General features: G+C 41.8%; 1 protein-coding gene across 1 annotated transcript in view; it reads left to right on the top strand.

The window, feature by feature from the left end:
- EDN3 (endothelin 3) overlaps positions 1–19,461 on the top strand; it is a 40,765-nt gene extending 21,304 nt beyond the window's left edge. Inside the window, exons 3-5 of the mRNA XM_075011866.1 lie at positions 15,025–15,201; positions 15,642–15,731; positions 16,590–19,461. Coding sequence (XP_074867967.1) covers positions 15,025–15,201; positions 15,642–15,699 — 235 coding nt within the window. The 3' untranslated portion in view covers positions 15,700–15,731; positions 16,590–19,461. The remainder of the gene's footprint in view (positions 1–15,024; positions 15,202–15,641; positions 15,732–16,589) is intronic.
- The last annotated feature ends 1,399 nt before the right edge of the window (positions 19,462–20,860 follow it).

Below are 20,860 nucleotides of genomic sequence, written 5' to 3'. Positions count from 1 at the left end.
AGGGAAAAAAAACCCAAAAATTTTAGCACATGCTAAGTTGTTAGTCAAAGGACTTAAGTATGTCTTTAAAGGTAGCACCTTTCAGTGTTTTGCTGAATCAGGATCTAAATGACTTAATCAAGGCTACCATGGAATAAAAGGTCAAACTGGGATTTCCAGTGTCACAGTTCCACGTTCAGACCCCACTGCCGCTCCTGTTACCGCTGAACAGAAATCATGTTTCTTCTAAAGTAGCTCTTGTCCTCTTTCAAGAAATGTCAGGGAGCAATGTGTAGAAGAGCGGTGCTGAAAGAGTTTAGTGACTTTTGAGCCCAGAGTGAACCACTGTGATTATATGCCCTAACTTCCTGTGTACAGGACTGTACCTTACCAGTGCTGATGCCCTATGCAACCCAACACTGCTCCCAACCCTGCAGGAAGAGTGGTCACTCTGCAGAATGGGGAGGCTGGAGGGCAGAAGCTTTGGGCTTGGGGGCAGCAGTAGGGCTGCCAATTTTCCTAGGCCAGACGAGATTGCTGCAAATGGCATCCATCTGGTTGATCCAGTTGGGAGAATTGGCAACCAAAGGCAGAAGCAGGGTAGAGAGGGAAGCTCACCTGCAGCCTCAGGGGAGCAGGTGGGAGGTATTAGTGGCAGTGAGCGGTATGAACGTGAGCTGGAGGAACAGATGATGGCCACACAGCCACTTGGAGAGAAGTAGTGCTTTCAAGGGGAAACTGATGCTTTTCTCCAGCTCATGGCTGTCCTCTGCTCCTCCTGAGTGCTCTGGCCTGCTCTGCTCACAACCTCCTGGTAAGTTGGGGCTGGGTGCAGCCTGCAACAGTGGAGAACAGGACTGGGACTTGGACAAGGGATGGGGCTGTCTGCAGGAGCTGGCGCAGAGACCATGGGGGCCATCTGGGGCTGCTAGAGCCCATAAACAGCACCCACAGCATAGGCACTATGGGCAGCTGACAACACACACCCAGAACCACCCATGGCGCTTTTTTGTCCTGTCATACACTGGGAACTTAACCCACAATGTAAGAAGGCAGCGCTAACTCTGGATAGGTACCCACCATGCGTTGCTGACAAAGTCTAAGCTGCCAAACCTAATGGGGATGCATTCCATCGACTTCATATGCCAGTGTGGACATGCACCCTTGACTTTATAAAATTGGGTGTTAAAAAATGATCTTAAGAATTTGACCTAATTTCCTAGTGCAGACATACCTCTGATCAGGGTTCACCTGTTTCTATGACCTGTGAGCGACTGATTATTCATGACTCCAAGATTTTTTCAAATTCCATACCTATTGGCGTGCATTCCTTACTTCTAGATTTGTAACTATCTATTTGGCTGTCTCGAAATGTTTATTGAATGCTTGTGCCCAGGTTATCAAGTGATCCAGATAACACTGTATCAATTATCTGTTTTTCCATTGTTTGTCCTATCTGAACTTTTATAACATATGCAAACTTTATCAATAATGACTTTGGTTTTTTTTCAAGTCACTGATAAAAATATTAAATAGCATAGGGCCATGAAAATAATCCCAGCACGGCTCCATTAGCTTACAGAAGTCTATGTACGTTACAGCAGCACCTTTATCTTTACGAATCAATCTCATAATCAAAAATATCAAATTAATTTGACAAAATTTATTTTCTATAAATCTGTCTTGGATGGTACTAATTTCATTATTCTCCTTTATTTTATTTTATTTTTTTAACTAAAGTAGTCATATATTAAATGTTCCATTACTTTGCCTGGGATTGATGTCAGGCTGTCAGGCCTACAGGTATCCAGGTGATCCAATTTATCTTTCTTTTTAAATTGTGGCATAATATTAGATTTCTCTCAGGCCTCTGAAATTTCCCCAGTGTTCCAGGACTTACTGAAAATCGACATGAATGTTGTAGAGAGCTGCTCACAAAGCTCTTTTAAAACTCTTGAATCTAGTTTCTATAGACCTGCTGATTTAAAGATATTTAACTTTAGTAGCTGCTGTTTAACATTATTCTTAGTTAGTAATGGAGTGAAAAGTATTTAATCACCATCTTATAATATGGATGTAGCATGTCTTATTTTCCTAAATACAGGACAGAATTATTCATTGATCACATCAGTCTTTTCTGCATTACTATTGATAATTCTACCATGACCAACACCATTTTAAGAGTATTTTTGTTATTAATAGACTTACATTTCTTTTAATGTTCTTTAATTTAGCTGGCCACAGACTACTCCTTGTGCCATTTTGGTTATCTTATCAATTCTTTTCATACTTAACATCTGATTTTTATTCATCAGTATCAGCTTCTCACCAGCCCACCCCTTTATTTTGTATAGCTGCTTTCACTTCCCTAATAAGCCAGGGTGGTAGTCACTGTACATATACTTGTCAATTAACATTTCTAAATGAGCAGAGCCAAAATGCTCAGAACATTTCTGTCAGATGACAAAACATGCCAACGATAGTTAGGGACCTTTTTTTCAGCCCACACTTCTCCTCAAAATAATATTTCCAACATTGACCCAAAAGGCTTTCCTTATGCTAAAGGAATGTACAGGGCAGTGACTGCCTTTGACCTCACCACCTGCCAACAGAATGTTCCATAATGGTTGCCAAATGAAAATATGAATGTAAACATCTCAGAAACCAAAACTAGCATTAAGTGTTCCCCAGTCGTTCCTTCTTGTCTGGATTTTGGCATAATGGGATCTGATTTTCAGATGGTATATTCAGTACTTTCTGAAAAATTAGGCCTCCAAGGTGTCTCAAGAAGAGCTAGTCAGGATTTTTTTCCAATTAATTTTTTCTTTTCTTTTCTTTTTTGTTAAAAATGCCAATTTGTTGAAATGAAAACTGTTCAAAACAGTTAGGTGTGATGAATTTCCCAGCTCCATCTGAAACATTTTGATTAATCTGTGATGCACAATTTTCTGTCTTTTGATTTGCAAATATTTCTGTGGTTTTAGCTTTTTGTTCCAACACAAGACTAGAAAACACTGCAAACCTCCAAATATCATGGGATCTTTTCCAATCCAGTTCTAGTATGAAGAAGTGCTCTCAAAAACAGGCAACCAAAAATCACTGGTCATGTTTAAAAAACCTGGGCTAGTATAATACTTGATACATCTTCTGCAAGGTAAGATGCATTCTCATAACGCAAGGAGTAACTTGAATGCATCTTTCCCATTTTCAAAGGATGATGATATGCAGCATTTATACATAGTCCTGTCAATTATGGTGTTGCAACAAAGTCGGGACACTGTGTATGAAGCACGCGGGAGGATTTATTACACACAGCACTGGTGGAGTGCCACTTTGCCCATCAGGACTCAGTGAAGCACTGCCAGAGAATAGATTACAACTGAATATATACATTATTGATGAGTGGAGGGAAACTATGACGTGGACAGGTTCTAGCAGCAAGATGAAATGAGCACAATAAACCAATAATCTAAAAAGGTTACAGAGTATCTCCACGCATAGTTTATAGAACATCTTATCTCTAGTACAGGTGGTTTCCTCTACATGCTACATAAAACAGATACACAATGATGGGTTCATGTCAAGATAGGATAGAGGATGTGGTGATGCCTCAATACTGGTGAATCTGAGGGGTTTAATCTAGAAGATTTAAAGCACAAGACATTAACAGCATACAGCACTAACAATTGGTTTCCACATGCAGGGCCTCTCCTTGGAATGTGGTTGCTGAGGCAGCTATTCCTCCCTTCAGACTTCAACGCCCTTCCTGCCTGAGCTGGGATGTCCTTCTCTGGGTCTTGTGAGAGGGAGAGGGGGGCCCAGTGAGGTATCCTTCCACTCATGCTAGCTGGGTCTCTACATTATAGGCCTACTTCAGACTTTAAGTATTGACTAGGGGGTCTTTAGCACAAACCATGGCCTGCCTGAGGAATTTTCACCCTCCAATAGCACAAACCCAGGCATTCTTCCCCATTTAGCAGCATATTTAAAAGCAGACAGAGCATATGAGGGTTCTAAGCTACCTCAGGAATGAAAGATAGTGAAAACAACACAAACTACAATCCTTAATACAGTACCTGGAAGAGAAGAAAGAACAGTAGTCAGTCGTTTGAACTGGCCATTTTAGGGGTGCACAGCTATTAAAGGCTAGAGAATAGCATGCTGGGAAAAGCCCTTTTAAAAGGGTGAAACTCCAGTGATAAGCAGGCCACTAAAGAGGCAGCACATCCAGCTAATGGGCCCAAAAGGAGTTAAATTCCCAGATCTCAAGACCTAGGAGAAGATGAGACACACTGCAACTGTGTTAAACAAGGTCACCTCTTTTATTTTTCTGGGACATTTTACAGAATTTTTATTTTTGTTGTCCTCACCACAAAAAAAAATCTGGATTCCTTTTTGACATTCTGCGCTGCCTATGATTGAATTATCCTACCATATCCTTATACCCTCTTGCCTAGGTCACTTTGGTGTGGGAAAAATGAATGAGAACAGACAGCGTCTCCTCGAACTTTGCACGTACCACAATCTGTGCATCACAAACACATTTTTCTGAACCAAGCCACAGCATAGAGTGTCATGGAGACACCCACGCTCAGAACACTGGCACCAATTAGACTTGGTCATCACCAGATGTGACAACCTCAAAAACGTCCTCCTGAGACGCAGCTACCATTGTGCCGACTGCAATACAGATCATTCCCGAGTCTGCTCCAAGCTCAAGCTGAGACCCAAGAAGCTGCACCATTCTAAACCAACTGGAAGGCCCCACATTGATGCCAGAAAGATGGCAAACTCAGAAAAAACTGAAATGTTCAGAGAGACCCTTGAGGAGAATCTGTGCAGCAGCCCTGGGGGTGCTGATGCGACATCCAGATGGCAGCATCTGAGGGACACAATCTACAATACGGCCTTGTCAGTGTTTGGAAGAAGAGCTGGAAACACAAACGACTGGTTCGAAGATATCTCCGATGAGATGCTGTCAGTCATCGAAAAGAAGCGCGCTGCACTTCTGGAGTATAAACACTCACCAAGTCAGAGTACCCAGCAAGCACTCAGAGTGGTCAGAAAAATAGTACAGCAGACAGCCAGGCGCTGTGCCAACAACTACTGGCTTAAGCTATGCAGCAGTATCCAGACGTGTGCTGACTCTGGTAATCTCAGGGGAATGTACAAGGGCATAAAGAAGGCAATGGGACCAATCCAGAACAAGACGGCACCTCTGGAATCCAAATCTGGTGAAGTCATCACTGACAAAGCCAAACAGATGGAGCGATGGGTCGAGCACTACTCCGAGCTGTACTCATGCGAGAGCACTGTGGTTGATACAGCCTTCAACGCTGTCGAGCTCCTGTCAGTCATGGACGAGCTGGACCAGGAACCAACTGTGGTCGGATTGAAGAAAGCTATTGACAGCATTGCAGTAGGAAAGGCCCCAGGCCAGGATGGTATACTATCAGAGGTAATCAAGTGTGCCTTGGACACACTCCTGGAACCCCTAAGCTGCTCTGCCTGTGCTGGAGAGAGGGTGAGGTTCCACAGGATATGCGGGACGCCAACACTGTAACCTTGTATGAGAACAAAGGAGACAGAAGTGACTGCAACAATTACCGTGGAATCTCCGTCCTAAGTATCACTGGTAAATTGTTCGCTCGTGTCATCCTCGGCAGACTCCAGAAGCTCACTGAGAGGGTGTATCCTGAATCCCAGTGTGGATTCTGCACCAAGAGATCTATCATTGACACGATCTTCTCCCTGAGGCAGCTGCAGAAGAAATGCAAGGAGCACAGGAAGCCACTCTGTGTTGCCTTCATCGATCTGACCAAGGCTTTTGACTTGGTCAGTAGGGATGGACTGTTTAAATTGCTCCACAAGATAGGCTGTCCACCATGGCTACTCAAGATGATCCAGTCTTTCCACGAAGACACGAGAGGAACCATCCAATATGATGGCACATCATCGGATGCCTTCAGCATCAGGAGTGGAGTCAAACAAGGATGTGTCCTTGCTCCGACGTTGTTTGGGATCTTCTTCGCACTCCTCCTGAATCATGCCTTTGGATCCTCAACAGAGGGCATCTTTTTGCACACAAGATCTGATGGGAAACTGTTTAATCTTGCAAGGCTGAAGGCTAAATCTAAGGTGCGGTAAGAGCTCATTAGTGACATGCTGTTCGCAGACGATGCTGCTGTAGTGATACACACAGAGGGCCAGCTTCAAAAACTGCTGGATCGGTTCTCCAAAGCATGCAAGGACTTCGGGCTTACCATCAGCCTAAAGAAGACAAAGGTACTTGGTCAGGACGTTGCTGAACCTCTGGATCAGCATTGACAATTACGCTTTAGAGGTCGTCCATGAGTTTACTTACCTCAGATCCACCATCACCGACACCCTGTCGCTGGAGTCTGAGCTAAACAGGAGGATTGGAAAAGCAGCCACAACTCTGTTCAGACTTAGCAAGAGAGTGTGGAACAACAACAAGCTGCACACTCACACCAAAATGCAAGTCTACAGAGCCTGCCTCCTCAGCACCTTCCTCTACGGCAGCGAGTCTTGGACCTTGTACGCCCGCCAGGAAAAGAGGCTGAATGTCTTCCACTTGCGCTGCCTCAGGCGCATTCTTGGGATATCATGGAAGAAGAGTGCCTAACAACGCTGTCCTCGAGCAAGCTGGAATTCCAACCAGGCATATTCTCCTCAGGCAGCAGCAGCTCCGCTGGCTTGGCCACGTCCGCAGGATGAATGATGGAAGGATCCCAAAAGAGATCCTGTATGGCGAGCTAGCCCCTGGCAAAAGACCTCCCGGACACCCCCAATTGCGCTACAAAGATGTCTGTAAGAAGGACTTCAAGGAGGTAGACATCGACCCAGATAGTTGGGAAGAGCTGGCAGACGACCGCAGCAGCTGGAAGCAGGAACTACACAAGGGCCTTCAGAAGGGCAAGATGAAGATCAGACAGCTGGCAGAGGAGAAGCGAGCCCATAGAAAGGACAGCAAGGACCTGCCAGACACCCACTACATATGCAGCAGATGTAGCAAGGACTGTCACTCTCATGTGGGCCTCCACAGTCAGAGTCAACGGTGCAAATCACGATCTTAAATGGAGTTACGAAGGGCGTGATCCACAGTCTGCGCAGACTGAAGGATGCCTTGGACCTTGAAATGAATATTTGTCAGGACTTTGGTGTGTTTACAATAGAGTCTACTGAATTGGTTAGCCTACATCACAACAACTCAGCTCTCTTGTCAGAATAAGTGCCTATAGCACATTTTGTAGTGCAGAAGCCTCAATATTTGTATTTTATTTTACAGAGCTGATGTAATTATTAAAAACGGGAATCCCACTGCATCCTAGAGTCCAGCCATGGGAACCTTTCCTTTTAGCTGTCTGTAGAAACCCGAGGTTTATTTATGTCCATCAAAGTATCAGCAGAGAGATGTGCAATTGTTTGTGATGGAGGTGACCAGTCAGTTTACCTGAGACATGAATCACACCAAAAGTGTTTCACTTTGCACCTAGGAACAAGTAAAGCAGGAGAAGAAAGGATAGAGTGTTTAGGATTATAAAAAGAACTGCCCCTCTCCTGCTCTAGGGCATATTCAGATACAGGGCTGAGACAAATCAATGTACTTAGTAACCTGAGCTCTGTGTCAACCCTCTTGTTCCCTGGGGAGCATTAATGTGTTACTTGTGCCACATTCTCACCTTGGCTACATAGACAAATGGAGTTACCCTGGTGTAACTGGATTATTGCATTAATTGTGGTTTGAACTCATTGGGATATAGAATGGAAGAAAACCTTTATTTCATGACGTTTTGGAGGGATGGGCTGTGGCTGTGTGTGTTATGAACAATATAGGCCAAATCCCTAAGTCATTGTGTCCAGCCCAAAGAAATGAGCGTGGACTGGGAAATTGTTGGCTAGTCAGGCAGGCTACAAATAAGAGTAGTGGGGCTGCTCTGAATATTCTGTGGTTGCTGTGCCTTCTCTCTTTGTGAGTCATGTGGGAGAGTCCTGGGAAGGCCGTGTAACACCTGTCTGGTTGCAGATCCACTAGTCCTTAGTATCTCCCTCTCTCCTGGGCATATGGAGTTTCACCAGCATACAGCTCCAAGACACAGGCTTCATTCAAGGCCTTCAGTGACTAGAGGTGTCCCTCCCCACTACCTGGTGAACTGTGTGACTCTTTCCCCATTTACCTTGGTACAGACAATGCTTTGCCAAGCTTCCAGAGCCAGTAGCTTTGGCCAAACTGTGCTGTAAGCCAGGATGACATGAATGGGGTTGGTTAGTCAAATGGGTGTCACTCTAATGTTTGGACTATTACCTAAATTAGATACAAGTGTTTGGATCAGCTTTAAGATAAGTGTAAATTAGGGTCCTGGAGTTGTTATAGGAAATCAAAAAAAAACACCTACCAATTTCTGCCCCATGATTCTACACCTGTAAGGCTCTTTGTTGCACGGAAAGGAGTTTTAAGAATTATTCTTGCTTCCCTCCCATTATATATTCTCCTGCACATTGTAGGGATCTCACAGATTTCACGATTACACTCAAAGTTTTGGGAACCCCCATGTATCATCTGTCTGGCCTGGACTTTTGCTAGAAAATATTGTCTAACACTGAATTCATTGGAGCTTAAATGAATGCAGGAGGTTTCATTCTCTCATGCCCCCTGCCCCTTTTTTTTTTTTTGCTGGAACTCAGATTTGCATTCAAGCTTCTATTATATTTAAGTGGCTGGGAAAGTGGAAAATGGCAGCTGCTTCTGAAGTAATTATAGCATCACAAGCATCATTCTGTTATAAAATGGAAAGTAAACTTGTTGCATTCTGTCTGTGTGGATACAGAACATGCACTATAATGTGACTGGCAGGGAGCTATAAAATTAGCCAAATCATTCATTCTTTCAGTCATGAACAAATCCTGCATCTGTGTATGTTATGTTTTGTTTGTCAGCATGATCATGCAGTTTTTGCTTGGGCAAAACTTTCATTGATGTCACCAGTTTAAAATTGATGTTTCATTATTCCCATGCATGGATGTTTTTTGAACATACACCAATGGGGCACATGTCAATAATTTCATGAGGGAGAGAAAAGAGTGTTTTTAGAGCCTGACTTTTAAGTGATCCTCTTGTTATGCCTGGGACGTCTGGACATACAAACAATCAAGGTCTTTTAGGTATCTGAGGACCTGAATTGCAGCTGCAGTTTTTGATGTGCAGAACTCTAGGGCTACTTGCACAGGAGAATTGGTCGGAAAATTTCTGATCCACTCTAGTTAGCACATCAGCTTGCTTATTCTCACCTTGAAGAAATATAAAAGATTTGCATGCAAGTGACACATCTAGCCCCTGATCCAGCACCACGCTTAAATACGAGTAGTCTCACTGCAGTCTGTACGCATGCTTAAAGTTATTTATATGCTTAAGTGTTTTACTGAATTGTTTCATTTGGTATTTGGAAAATCCTGCATTTCCTTTTCAAGGCACTGTATGCAATGAAACTTATCCAAGAGTATGAAGCCAGAAGCCTCGGCATGCTCGTGTGCTGCTGGTGCTGCCTTGGACAGATTTCCAGCATGGGTCAGTGACTGGCAACTACACAGATCCATCCACCATTCCTCCTTTAGAGGAGAGGAATGTAGTAACTATACAGGTTACGGTAGCTGCTGCAGAATGTCTCTGTTACTGGTCCATTGCCTGGTTGGAGGATTCCAGCTCCCACACACCCATACAATTATTCAGACTCTATGCTTAGAAAAGAAACCATCGCTAAACATGTAAGCAATATTTGTTAACCCAAGTTTGACAATCTGATTATCAACACCCTTGAAACCCTTTTCTCACTTTGTCAGTTACAGACAGGAGAAATCTAATTTGTTCAGTAGATCTCCATTAGCAATTAGCTGGATACGCTGCAGTTACTAGAAAGACTGATTCTCTCTCAGAAAAACACTTTCACCAGTGTCCCCAGTGCTGCACAATTAAAACTCAGTGCTGTCCTTGCTTGTGTTTGACACTGAGAATAACTGGCACTAGTTCAGTTTCCCCCGTCTTTACTGCTTTGAAACAAAGCTGCCCTGCCTATAACAACAATCAGATGTTTCGATGAAAGATGATAAAATATAGAGATACTGTCATTAGCTATTGGTATGCACAGTACCTAACAAAATGGCCCCAGACCAGGTTGGCAACTAGACACAGCTGCAATATAAATGTTAAAGTGATGACAGACTTAATTACCACCTTGCATCTTGAATATATTTCCACTTCCCTGCTTTTGAACTTGAGCATTACATCTCTACAAAAGCCTGCAATTGATTACTCTAGTGTAACAATTTAAGAGTAAGCATGCTGCAAGGCAAATGCTTCTGCTATCTACTCATCTGGATTGCTCAGGGCTTGTTTGCAGAGGGTAATAGACAGCAGTAACTATTTCACAATGGCTCCCCTTGTGGACACGCTTATACTGCACCAAGAGTCCTTTTGTGCGCTTTAGTTTAATCTCAAAAAGTCTTGTGGCACCTTATAGACTAACAGATATTTCAGAGCATAAGCTTTTGTGGGCAAAGACCTGCTTCATCAGATGCATGAGTTTAATGTGTTTTGGAAGAGGGGTGCACTAATATTCTCACTCTAGCTTATGTTAAAGAGCTTCCTCATATGGAAAAGCCTTCCACCATGCTATTTTTCTCACTTCTAAAGGAGGTGTGCACTGCCCTGAAACATGATCACATACTAGAATTAGATATATAGGCACAGGCTAAAATTTTCTTCAAGTTCTCACAGCCAAAATGTACTCTGTTGCATGGGTGACTACGAATGCAGTAGTGTTATACTTAGGGTAACCATATTTCACTATTGCCAAATATGGGACACTGGGGGGCAGTCAATCTGTGCTCCTCACTCTCCTGAAGAGTAAGGAAGGTCAGTGGGAGAAACAGTCCCATCAACATTCCATAGTGAAGACTGCAGGGCATGGGGCAGCCACCCTCCACAGCCAGGAAGCCCCCCCCCCCAGCAGGATGGCAGCACCATTCCTGGTGCATGGAGGAGTGGGGAGGCCAGGAGTGCCCCCCCACCAGGGCAGCAGCCACGGCTGGAGCAGGGAGCATTCCTGCAGCATTCCCAAAGCCTAGTGGCATCTGGCAACCCCAGCCTTCCGCAGGGCAACCACACCAGCAACTGGGCAGCCCCATTCTGGCACCCCAGATGGCATGGGATGGTCAGGGAGCTGCACTTGATTTACCAGATGTGCAAAATCAAACTCTAGAAGCTCAAGCCTCAACTGTATGTTGTGCATAAGATAAGAGATACATACATACCTCAGAGATGGAAGGGAGCTTGAGAGGTCTTCCCTGGCAGGACCAAGCACCATCCCTAGCACTTTTTTTTTCCTCCAATCTATTTGCCCCAGACCCCTAAATGGCCTCCACAAGGATTAAACGCACAACTCTTGGTTTAAAAGAGTAACACTCAAACCACTGAGCTATCGCTCCTGCCTGCCTCAGTCTTCCCAGAAGTATAGATGTGCTCTTAGCCAGCAAGGCTGACAGCCATCACAAGCCCCAGGGCAAGCTCTTAGCACTGCCCACACCCCACGTCCCCAGTGCCACACAGAGCAGCATTCTGGTGGCAAATTCAGAGGGGCCTGGGGATTACAGAATGGATGCATGAACCCAGAATAAAGAGGAAGTGGCAGAAGGAGAATAAGGGCACTGAGGACGGAGGAGACTATTTGGTTAGAGGGAGTCCTGACTTTTTCAAAATGTCAAAAGCCTGAGGTAATAGGGTATGGGAAAACATGTGCAAGTCCTGGACCACTGGGGCCTTTGAAACTGGGGGCTGTAGCTAACAAGCACATGAACTAGGCAAAAGGATGTGACCCATAGCAGGAAGTCAAAAATAACATTTCCTGACTCTTAACCAAGGGTACATATAGGACCTCCAAAGTTAAGAAAACCCTAGTGTGGGACCCACAGTAGTATTCGGGAAGGAATAGAAATTTCTTTGTCAGTTGATTGAAGTGGGACAGGCCTTGAGTTGGTATTATGCAATACTCTGAGTTACCTCTGTTTTGCTTTGAATTTGTGCTTTAGAAGCAAACGAAGATCTGAAGACAGAGATCTGAAGAGAACTTCAGTTGAGTTGTAATTTTTCTATCCCTCACTAGCTGGTCTTCACATTGGCTTACATACAGTAAATTGTTTCATATCCATACCCATGAGTGGTAGGTTGCTGGATATTCAGATATTCTGGATAATAGATAAGTATACTTAGCAATGCATAACCCTAAAGAAAAACAAGATTAGATATGAAGAAATAAACAAAAATGTATGCAGAGTACTTTATTTACCAACAACAGTAGTACTGTACATTGTAAATTTATACTGTATTTGCTGTATTTATTTGTATTTATTTTCACTATACTGTACTTATAGAAAACATAACTAAAATTTACTTATGGTAAAAATTCTGGTTATTTGAGAGTCCTGGATGATAGAATGGCAGATATGAAAGAGTTTACTGTATAAACATTCACTTACATTTACAGCAATTACATTTTCTCAAATTGTCACTGACCTTGGCCCTGTTTACAGGGCATTTATTGGTCCTTATGGAGGAAGTACACTCGAATACATTCTCAGATCCCTGAATACTTGACATGAAGCATAGACACCAGTTTCTCCTTTACATAGTGTAGGAAATAACCAAGCTAACTTTTGGAAGATGTTGACTTTTTCATGGCAACTAGTTTAACCAATGTGAGGAACACTTTACTGTACATTTCTGTTGGCATTTTTCTATTCTGTTCAGCATGTGATGCAATTATAGCTGCAGGAGCACTTTAAAAAATTCCTTGAACACAGGAGCCAGAAATTAGAGTTTTCAGTTTCACATTACTCCAAAATCCACACCATGGTTTGTGCATTATCATCATGCATAAGCACATCTAACATTATAAATATACAATGCTCTCTGTACAAATGGGCTTTTCTCTTACTTTGAAGATCTCACAGTCTTGTGAGTATGTGCTCATCGGCATGAGTAAAGAGCTCCAAAATCTAGCTCTAAATAGGATGAAACTTTATAACTAACTTTCATGTGCCAGGTCAGCCTCAGTTTCAAGGTCTAGGTAGGACGAAAGTACTGTATCTCTGGAACAGAACTAGCCAGACGATGTGGATAGGGCAGAGTAGACCCTGTGGGTTGCAATGCTTTCCCTTCCCCATGAACAGGGGATGTTCCATTTGAGAGTTTATGCCCAAGGGGTTTCCAAGACTGAGGTGGGAGTGGAGCTACGTACAGCTGCTCTGTTGACCACTCTCTCTTGGAAAACTTGACTCCCTGAGGAGATTCCCACAGGAGCTTAATACTGCTAGTTTAAGCATCAGTTTCTGCTCTGTTGTTCCTAGGTCCTTCAGATGAGGTAAATACATATATGTGTAAGAGCAGGTAGGAGAGGAGCTAGTCACACACAGCACAGCTCCTATGAACTCCTACTGGAGAGAGAAGGAATGTCTCTTTCCTTCCAAGGCATTTCCCTGCTTGGATATGATTTCACATCAGGAGGGGATGTTTTTACTTACTGCCTGGAAAGTGCACTGCAGCTCTAGCAGCAAAAGCTGTGAAAACACCACACACATATAATGTGTTAAAAGTGGGTAACTCTGAATAAATAACTTGCATTTCCCTTGTCAGTAACATTCAAAATCTTCAGAGCTGTGTGGTCTTGCAGACAGCAGGAAGATATTTTTCTACACTTTGTTTCCCTCCCACTTCCCTGAAGTGTGGCATAGAAAACTTGTGAAGATCTACTAGTGCCAGCCTAATGGGATTTAATGAGGACAAATTAAACTGTGCATTCCAACCATGCAATGTTCATCTCCCTTAAATAGTTATTTACTCACAGCAGTCAGGCTTTGTTTTGCAGCTCTGTAAAAATGATATTCCTTTGTTCTTCCCTCATCCTGTTTCTGTTAACAATAAGATCAGTTTTTCTCCTAATTTCAGCTTTGTGGGTTGGCTAGATTGGCCTGACCCTTGCCTAAATTCAAGCTATCTTGTGGGTTTTCGAAAGTACCATGTGGTAGCCACATGGTGGTAAGAGAGGCTCTAATAATTTTCATGATAATTTGATTTATCACACCAGCTGCCAGTAGGCGTGTACACTGGGATATTATGGGCATCTACTCAGAAAAACCTTTTCCCTTCCAGGTGGCAATCAGCAAAGCTATTACACATCCATTGTTAAGGGTGAAGTGGGCAGATTGTTTGGGATTAAGGAGGATTGTTTTTCCTGATGTGGTGCATTGAATATAGTCTTTAGCAGATGAGCAGTAGTGGAGCCATTTCGCAGTCACTGTGCTTTAGCAGCTGGGCTGCAGTCATCTCCACAATTGTTGACTTACAATCAGGGGGTTTGTTCATTTCATTGCAATATTTATGGATTTGGGGCTATGTCCCAAGCACTGCCGAGTGAACAGAACATACAGGTAATGGTTCTGGTGAAAGTCATGAAGTGTCAGTTTTATCTATGAGCCAGCTATTCAGATGGTGTATATTATCGCAAGCCCTGAATGTGTAATATCACTACAAACATTCTAGATAGAGGATGGCGATTGGTGCAGATATAAGAATAAGGACTAGCGAGACTTAAAATGATCCACAACTGATGGTATTTCTATTCAGATCTGAGGTAGTTGGTATATTGTGACTATCAAGTAGGACTGCAGAATCCAGATTGTATTTTCCATGCTGGTATTTTCTGCTACTAAGAGTTAATTTTCATTTATGACATTTTATTTGCCTTTTTCCAAATATGCGGGTTCAACTTGGAGAAGCTGCATTCTGGTTTGGGAAAGGCTTTCTGTGCAAATACTGGCTTCAACTGAATTTTGTGACACAAATGATTTGTCCAGGAGCTGAGCGCAATAAAGCATTTTATTAAATGAGAACATATAAATGATCAGAAATAGATACTTAGCTGTAACCAAACCAGTTTCTAAAATTGTATAGTGTCTCTGTTTTTCTCATTACAGGAGGATTGTACCATATGGGTTGTCTAACTATCGAGGCAGTTTCAGAAGCAAAAGGTCTACAGGACAGCTTTGCAGGAGCACAGAGTCTTTAGATTGGTCCTTATCACGGTGCTCTTGTTTGGACATACATGACAAGCAATGCATGTTGTTTTGCACAAGAACCCAGGAGAGCAGATGGTGAGGGTTTTTGATTTCCTGTTTTAAAAATAATTAAGTGAATTTTGAACATCTCTGAGCATATGTATAGTTACTTCATTCAAATGAATAAAGCTGCATACAACAAATGTAATTGACCAACACATTCGTAAATTCTAAATGAAATTCTCATAGATGGATGGTAGCTCAATGTTGCTTTCTAGATTTTTTTTTTTTTAATGACATGGCATCTCTGAAATAGCAGAGATCCTGTCCATTTGGGATAATAAATAGCATGATTTGGTGCATGTGTAATCCTGCATATTTTTCAGACAAAAGGAAAAAAATCCATGGGATATGCCTGTTTTAATCTTTTGTAAGAAAAGTATGTTATTTGATATTTTAAAAATAGCTGTGTATTGATTGACAAAATCTGAAGTAGCAACACTAAAATAATCTTAAAATTATTGTCTTTCCCATAGTAATCAGGGATCACAGAAAAAGACAACAGGCAAAGACCAACACAGCAACATTCATTAACACAGATGATTAAGCAGTTTCGGACCTCAGAGGTACAGTATATATGTGCAAGCTTTACTTTGCGCTGGATGGAAACATTAATTTGGATTCTAGTGCATACAAAAATCTAAATCTTGCCATTCAGATCAGTGAAAAATCATGAGCCTAAATGAGATCAGAATTTGGCTAAGATCTTTGTTTTGTAACTCTATTACATTGCAGACTTATTTAAGGTGCTCTCACAGGAATGGCCTCATTGTATGATGAGGAATCAGTTAGGACATCTAAGGATCTTGTGTCTCACGCATTAAGACAACAAATTTATTGGCACTGGTCACATGTTTCGTGGTTTTAGTGGCTGTTTACTTATGTTTGATTTTGTTCAATTTGCCTTGGAGCAACTTTGGATACATCTATTCATATATTGTTCCAGTAAAACTTAAGTTGCCAAGACGCAGAAAGTGGAACAAGCTGGGTGGAGAAAATATTTAGAAGGAACAGTAAATCTGGTTCATTGCCAGGTGCAGCGAGGTAAATTTGACCTAGATTCTGTTTTCTGTTAAACCTCTCCAGTTGCACTCCCCAATCCATTCTTAATACTAATCTCACTTGACATCAGAATTGAGGCAAAATGCTTTCACTTCTGAGATGCACTGCAGCAGCCACTGGAACTAGACAGACCAGATCTAGAACTTCATATCTGCAGTTTTCAAGGGAAGTGTTTGGATTATAAAATCCTGATTGGAATTTATCCATATGATATTGCTTCAAAATCAGATGTAATCATAATTCCAAGTGATATTCACTGCACACACAAATCTTGTTGAGGTCACAAGAAGGTTGATCTCAAAAATCAGGTCCATGCAGTGCAGTATAATCCACTAATTTTTATTCAAATTTATTTCTTAAAGGTTTAATGTTTGTTTCCTGAAGCTCAGAAGCAAGAACCTAAGCTACACATCTCCCATGAGATGGACATACTGGAATGCTTCAGGCTTGCGCCAATAGATAATCCAGCAATATGCAACGCCTTTATTGCATTGATGCCAGTTTGAGGGCACATGAACCTGTGTGAAGAATGTTGCATTCGTTTATACTTGTCCGACAAGACTCTCAAACTATCAAGTACAAGATGAGTATTTGCATGTACTCTGGAGATGGGGGTGGGGCGGTGGGAATAAGCAACACAAACAGACTCAACAATGACTTTTTTTTACATGTTTTCAACAATAATACTGTTGCACTTAGTGCTTAATGTCTGCGTCAAGTACACAGGTCCAGCTTTATGCAGGCAATTATGATCAGAGAATCTAGTAAATTAGAGAATTTGCATTAAGGATAAAGGGAAAAATATGGCTCTTGCTAATAGATGCAAACCTGAATCATCATATTGTAACTTTGTTGGCAGATGTTTAAATGACAATATCTATGCAGAATAAATATGAATGGTTAATATTTATATCATTATAAAATATAGCAAGATAGCAGTATACAGTAAGTATTCAATAGGTTACCTAATTAAAGCACAAATTATTTCTGTGCTAGAAAGTTCAATCCAGAAATGCAATGTAGTTGATGAATGGAACTCTAATTAACTACCAGCAAGAATCTGCTGAGGATGAAAATAAGACTGAGATACAAAATCATTATCTAAACTTCATACATTCAAAATAATTCACTGTATTAGAAAATTTCTTTCTCCTAATTCCATCTGTGCTGTGCCATACATACCCAGTGTATAGATTTCTATTTGCTGATGTTTCAAACATGTTTTTAACCCTTGAGTCAAACACTGAGGTGCTGAAGGATTGTAGAAATGTCAAGAAAATGGGAACAAGTACAGTTATGATCCCTGGAAATTCATCATCAGAAGTGATTTCATCAGCAAGTATGGGCTGGCCAGTTTTGGGGGGAACAAAAGAACATGCAAGAGGAAGAGTCACTTCCAAATGATATGATTTAAAATGTAACAGAGGAATTTCCTAATGTGTGGCATTACTGATTCCTTTGTTAGATCATCATACAAATCCTGCTAGGTTAAATTATGAGCAAGTTACATTCTTACTTTATTAAAAGATGGTTAGACACCAAAACAAAAACTGTAAATTGAATAGAACTGAACTTTGATTTCATAGTACAAATGGATATATAGGTTAAATAGTGGCAATAGACATTGAAACAAGAATGCCTAAGGTCTCTGCCAAATTTTTTATATATATTATATATATGGATATATTTCATAAATAAATTATTAGAGTTATAAAGTGAATATATCTTTCAATTATCACATTTGTATCACTATTTTTTACTTGCTGGCTTGATTTTATATGTTTATAGAAAAGTAGATTATTTATTGTTAAAACACTTCACCTATGGCTTTCTGTTTTGTTTTTTTTTTTAAATAATGTAACAGGGAATCTGTGCGTGTACATATGTTTATATATTTTAAATAACTAACCTTCTGATATGAAGGTAATAATGTTCATTTATAATCATGAATGACTTTTTCTGGTATATGTATGTACCATTGCTCCCTGTAAACTGAGCACTTGGGTGGCCACCCAGGAGGATTCAGGTGTTGCACAGCTAATCAGCAGAGTACCCACAGCTCTTTCTCCTGGTGGTGCACATCCGTACATGCCTCATTGCACAACAAAATTTATTCTGAACATGGATGGAAAAATTACAACATTGGTATGCACAATTAGGATTTTGAGAATTTGCTATCTTCAGAAGAGAGTGGTAGCTCTCCTAATTGTCTGTGAATTAAGGAAAATGAAAATCACAATAAAATAGCTCTTTCATACAACCACACATTAAAAAGTGATAATTTAATATTCTGTCTCTTGCATGGTGTGATGGGGTTTGGGGTCTCCCAAGATCTGCACCCCATCTGCAGGCAGGACTCTCACTCAGCAGGAGAACAGCAGGTTTATTAGCCGGCAGGACACAGCATTGTACAGAGGAGTCAGTACAGCAGGCAGAGACAGCTAGTCCAATCCATGTTGGGGAGAGGAGTCCCCGAGGGGCCCCCAGAGCCGGGGCCTTGCCCCCTCCTTGGTCTCGCTCTCTCTCAGCCCAGACTAACTGCTTCCAACTCCCAGTTCCAATTCAAACCCCTCAGGCTCCACCTCCTCCTGTCTCCAGTACAAAGGTGTCATCTGGTCGTCAAGGTTACCCTCAGCAGGAGACCCACACCCTCTGTGAGCCACTCACGTACACCCAGGTATCATCCCCCACTCCATCACACATGGTTAAACAGATATTTTGGTATAACCCATATGTGGTCTCATTGATGGTGTTGGATGAATGCAGAAGCAGATGATCCAGGCTAATTATGAACTTTGTACTCTTACTTCAGCCAGAAGTTTCACTGATTTCCGAATCAGACAGTAAGGATAACCAAGGTGGCTAGCACCCTACTAACTCGGTGCTACCTTCACTGACACAGTTAGCAAGTTGAAGTGGTCAATATATTCTGGATTCCTACTATCTCCCATGTGAGAGCTGGTGCAATTTATATTTTGTATCCCTACATGGAATCTCACCTCACCTCACCCTAAGCCCCTCTTGTGCCCCACCCCCTTTTTTTTTTTTTTGCAAGGATGGAGTGTAAAATTTACTGAGATTTTATGCCATCTTATAGTGATGTAAACTTACAGTTGCATTTGCCAGCTTTGTGCCACTTGCCTGTACCAGCACTGTACACTGGAGTGTTGGACTACTGTGCTTTCATATTAGAAGTAAATTCCAGTAGTTTTCTATCTGAATGCTCCATTAAAATGGTTTGCTTTTGGGGTGCCCACAGAGTACAATATGTACTGGTGTAATCTATGTGAAAATTAGTTCATCATTAGGTCCTCCAAGTGGAGACAGCATGCATGGTAAATGAAAGATTTCCCAAGCCCAGGAGAGGCAAAGAGACCTCTTTTGCTGAATCTTCACTAATGAGGCCCACGGCTTTAGTATTACTTAAGTGGGAACTGGAGTTACTCTATTTGAGAAAAAGTTAACAGACTTCACAGTCCATTAATAATCTTATATAGTTATAGCAAGCTGCACCCTGGAAGGTCCCAAGGGAGTTAGGGAAAAGTTTTCAAAACTGCTCAGTTGCGCTACTTGTTCTTGATGGGAAGTGCTGGATAAGTCCTTTTGAAGATCTGCTTATTTCAGCTGAGAACCTAGATGGGAGCTTAATTCTTTAGAAAGGTTGACTTCAAGAAAATGACATCCAGAATTTATTTTACATGTCACGGAAAAGCTGCATTTGTTGCTATGTAAGTTAAGCTAAACCTTATAAAATCTGATGGCTTGGGGCATAAAATGATCATTTGCAGATCTCAGAAAAGAATTTTCCTCCACAAGCAGTATTGACATGTCTGGGTAGGTGCATTATATTTTGTATTGATTAGCCTTCTCAAATATTGTCTGTGACTCTGATGAAAACATGTGTCTGGACTTGGTAGATCTCCTGTCCTGGGATAGCAAATCCTATATTGAGTCTGATTATAATTTAAAAATATTGGTACATGATACAGAACAACCACAAAACATAGGCCTATTTTAGCTTGAAAGAATTCCAGCTAAGTTATCCAGATGGAGATGACAAAACTGGTGGTTATGGTTTGAATTTACAGGTTAAAGTTAGTGGGACACAGTCATTATTTATGTATTTAACTGGAAAGATCATCTCATCACTGTAAAGACATCCCAACAAAATGGCTGTGGCCACACTTGGCCAAAACTTTGAAATGGCCATGCTAATGGACAAATTGAAGAATACTAATGAGGCACTGAACTGAATATTCAGCGGCTCATTAGCATTCGCATGCTGCCAGCCACGGCACTTCGAAAGTACCGCTTTCAAACTCGCATGGCTCGGCGCGGCTACATGGGGGTCCTTTTCGAAAGGACCCCGCACATTTCGAAATCCCCTTATCCCTCTCAGCTGAGAGAAATAAGGGGATTTTGAAAAGAGAAATAAGGGAATTTCAAAATGTGCAGGGTCCTTTCGAAAAGGACCCCCGTGGAGCCGCACACGTTCGAAAGCAGCACTTTCAAAGCACTGTGTCCGGCAGCACATGAACGCTAATGAGACGCTGAATATTCAATTCAGTGCCTCATTAGTATTCTTCGATGTGGCCATTAGCATGGCCATTTTGAACTTTGTACTAAGTGTAGA

Source organism: Carettochelys insculpta, chromosome 17, assembly GCF_033958435.1.
Source record: "Carettochelys insculpta isolate YL-2023 chromosome 17, ASM3395843v1, whole genome shotgun sequence".
In the NCBI taxonomy this organism is placed as follows: domain Eukaryota; kingdom Metazoa; phylum Chordata; order Testudines; family Carettochelyidae; genus Carettochelys; species Carettochelys insculpta.
The sequence above is the reverse complement of the archived record's forward strand: the minus strand, read 5'-3'. Positions and strand labels throughout refer to the sequence as shown.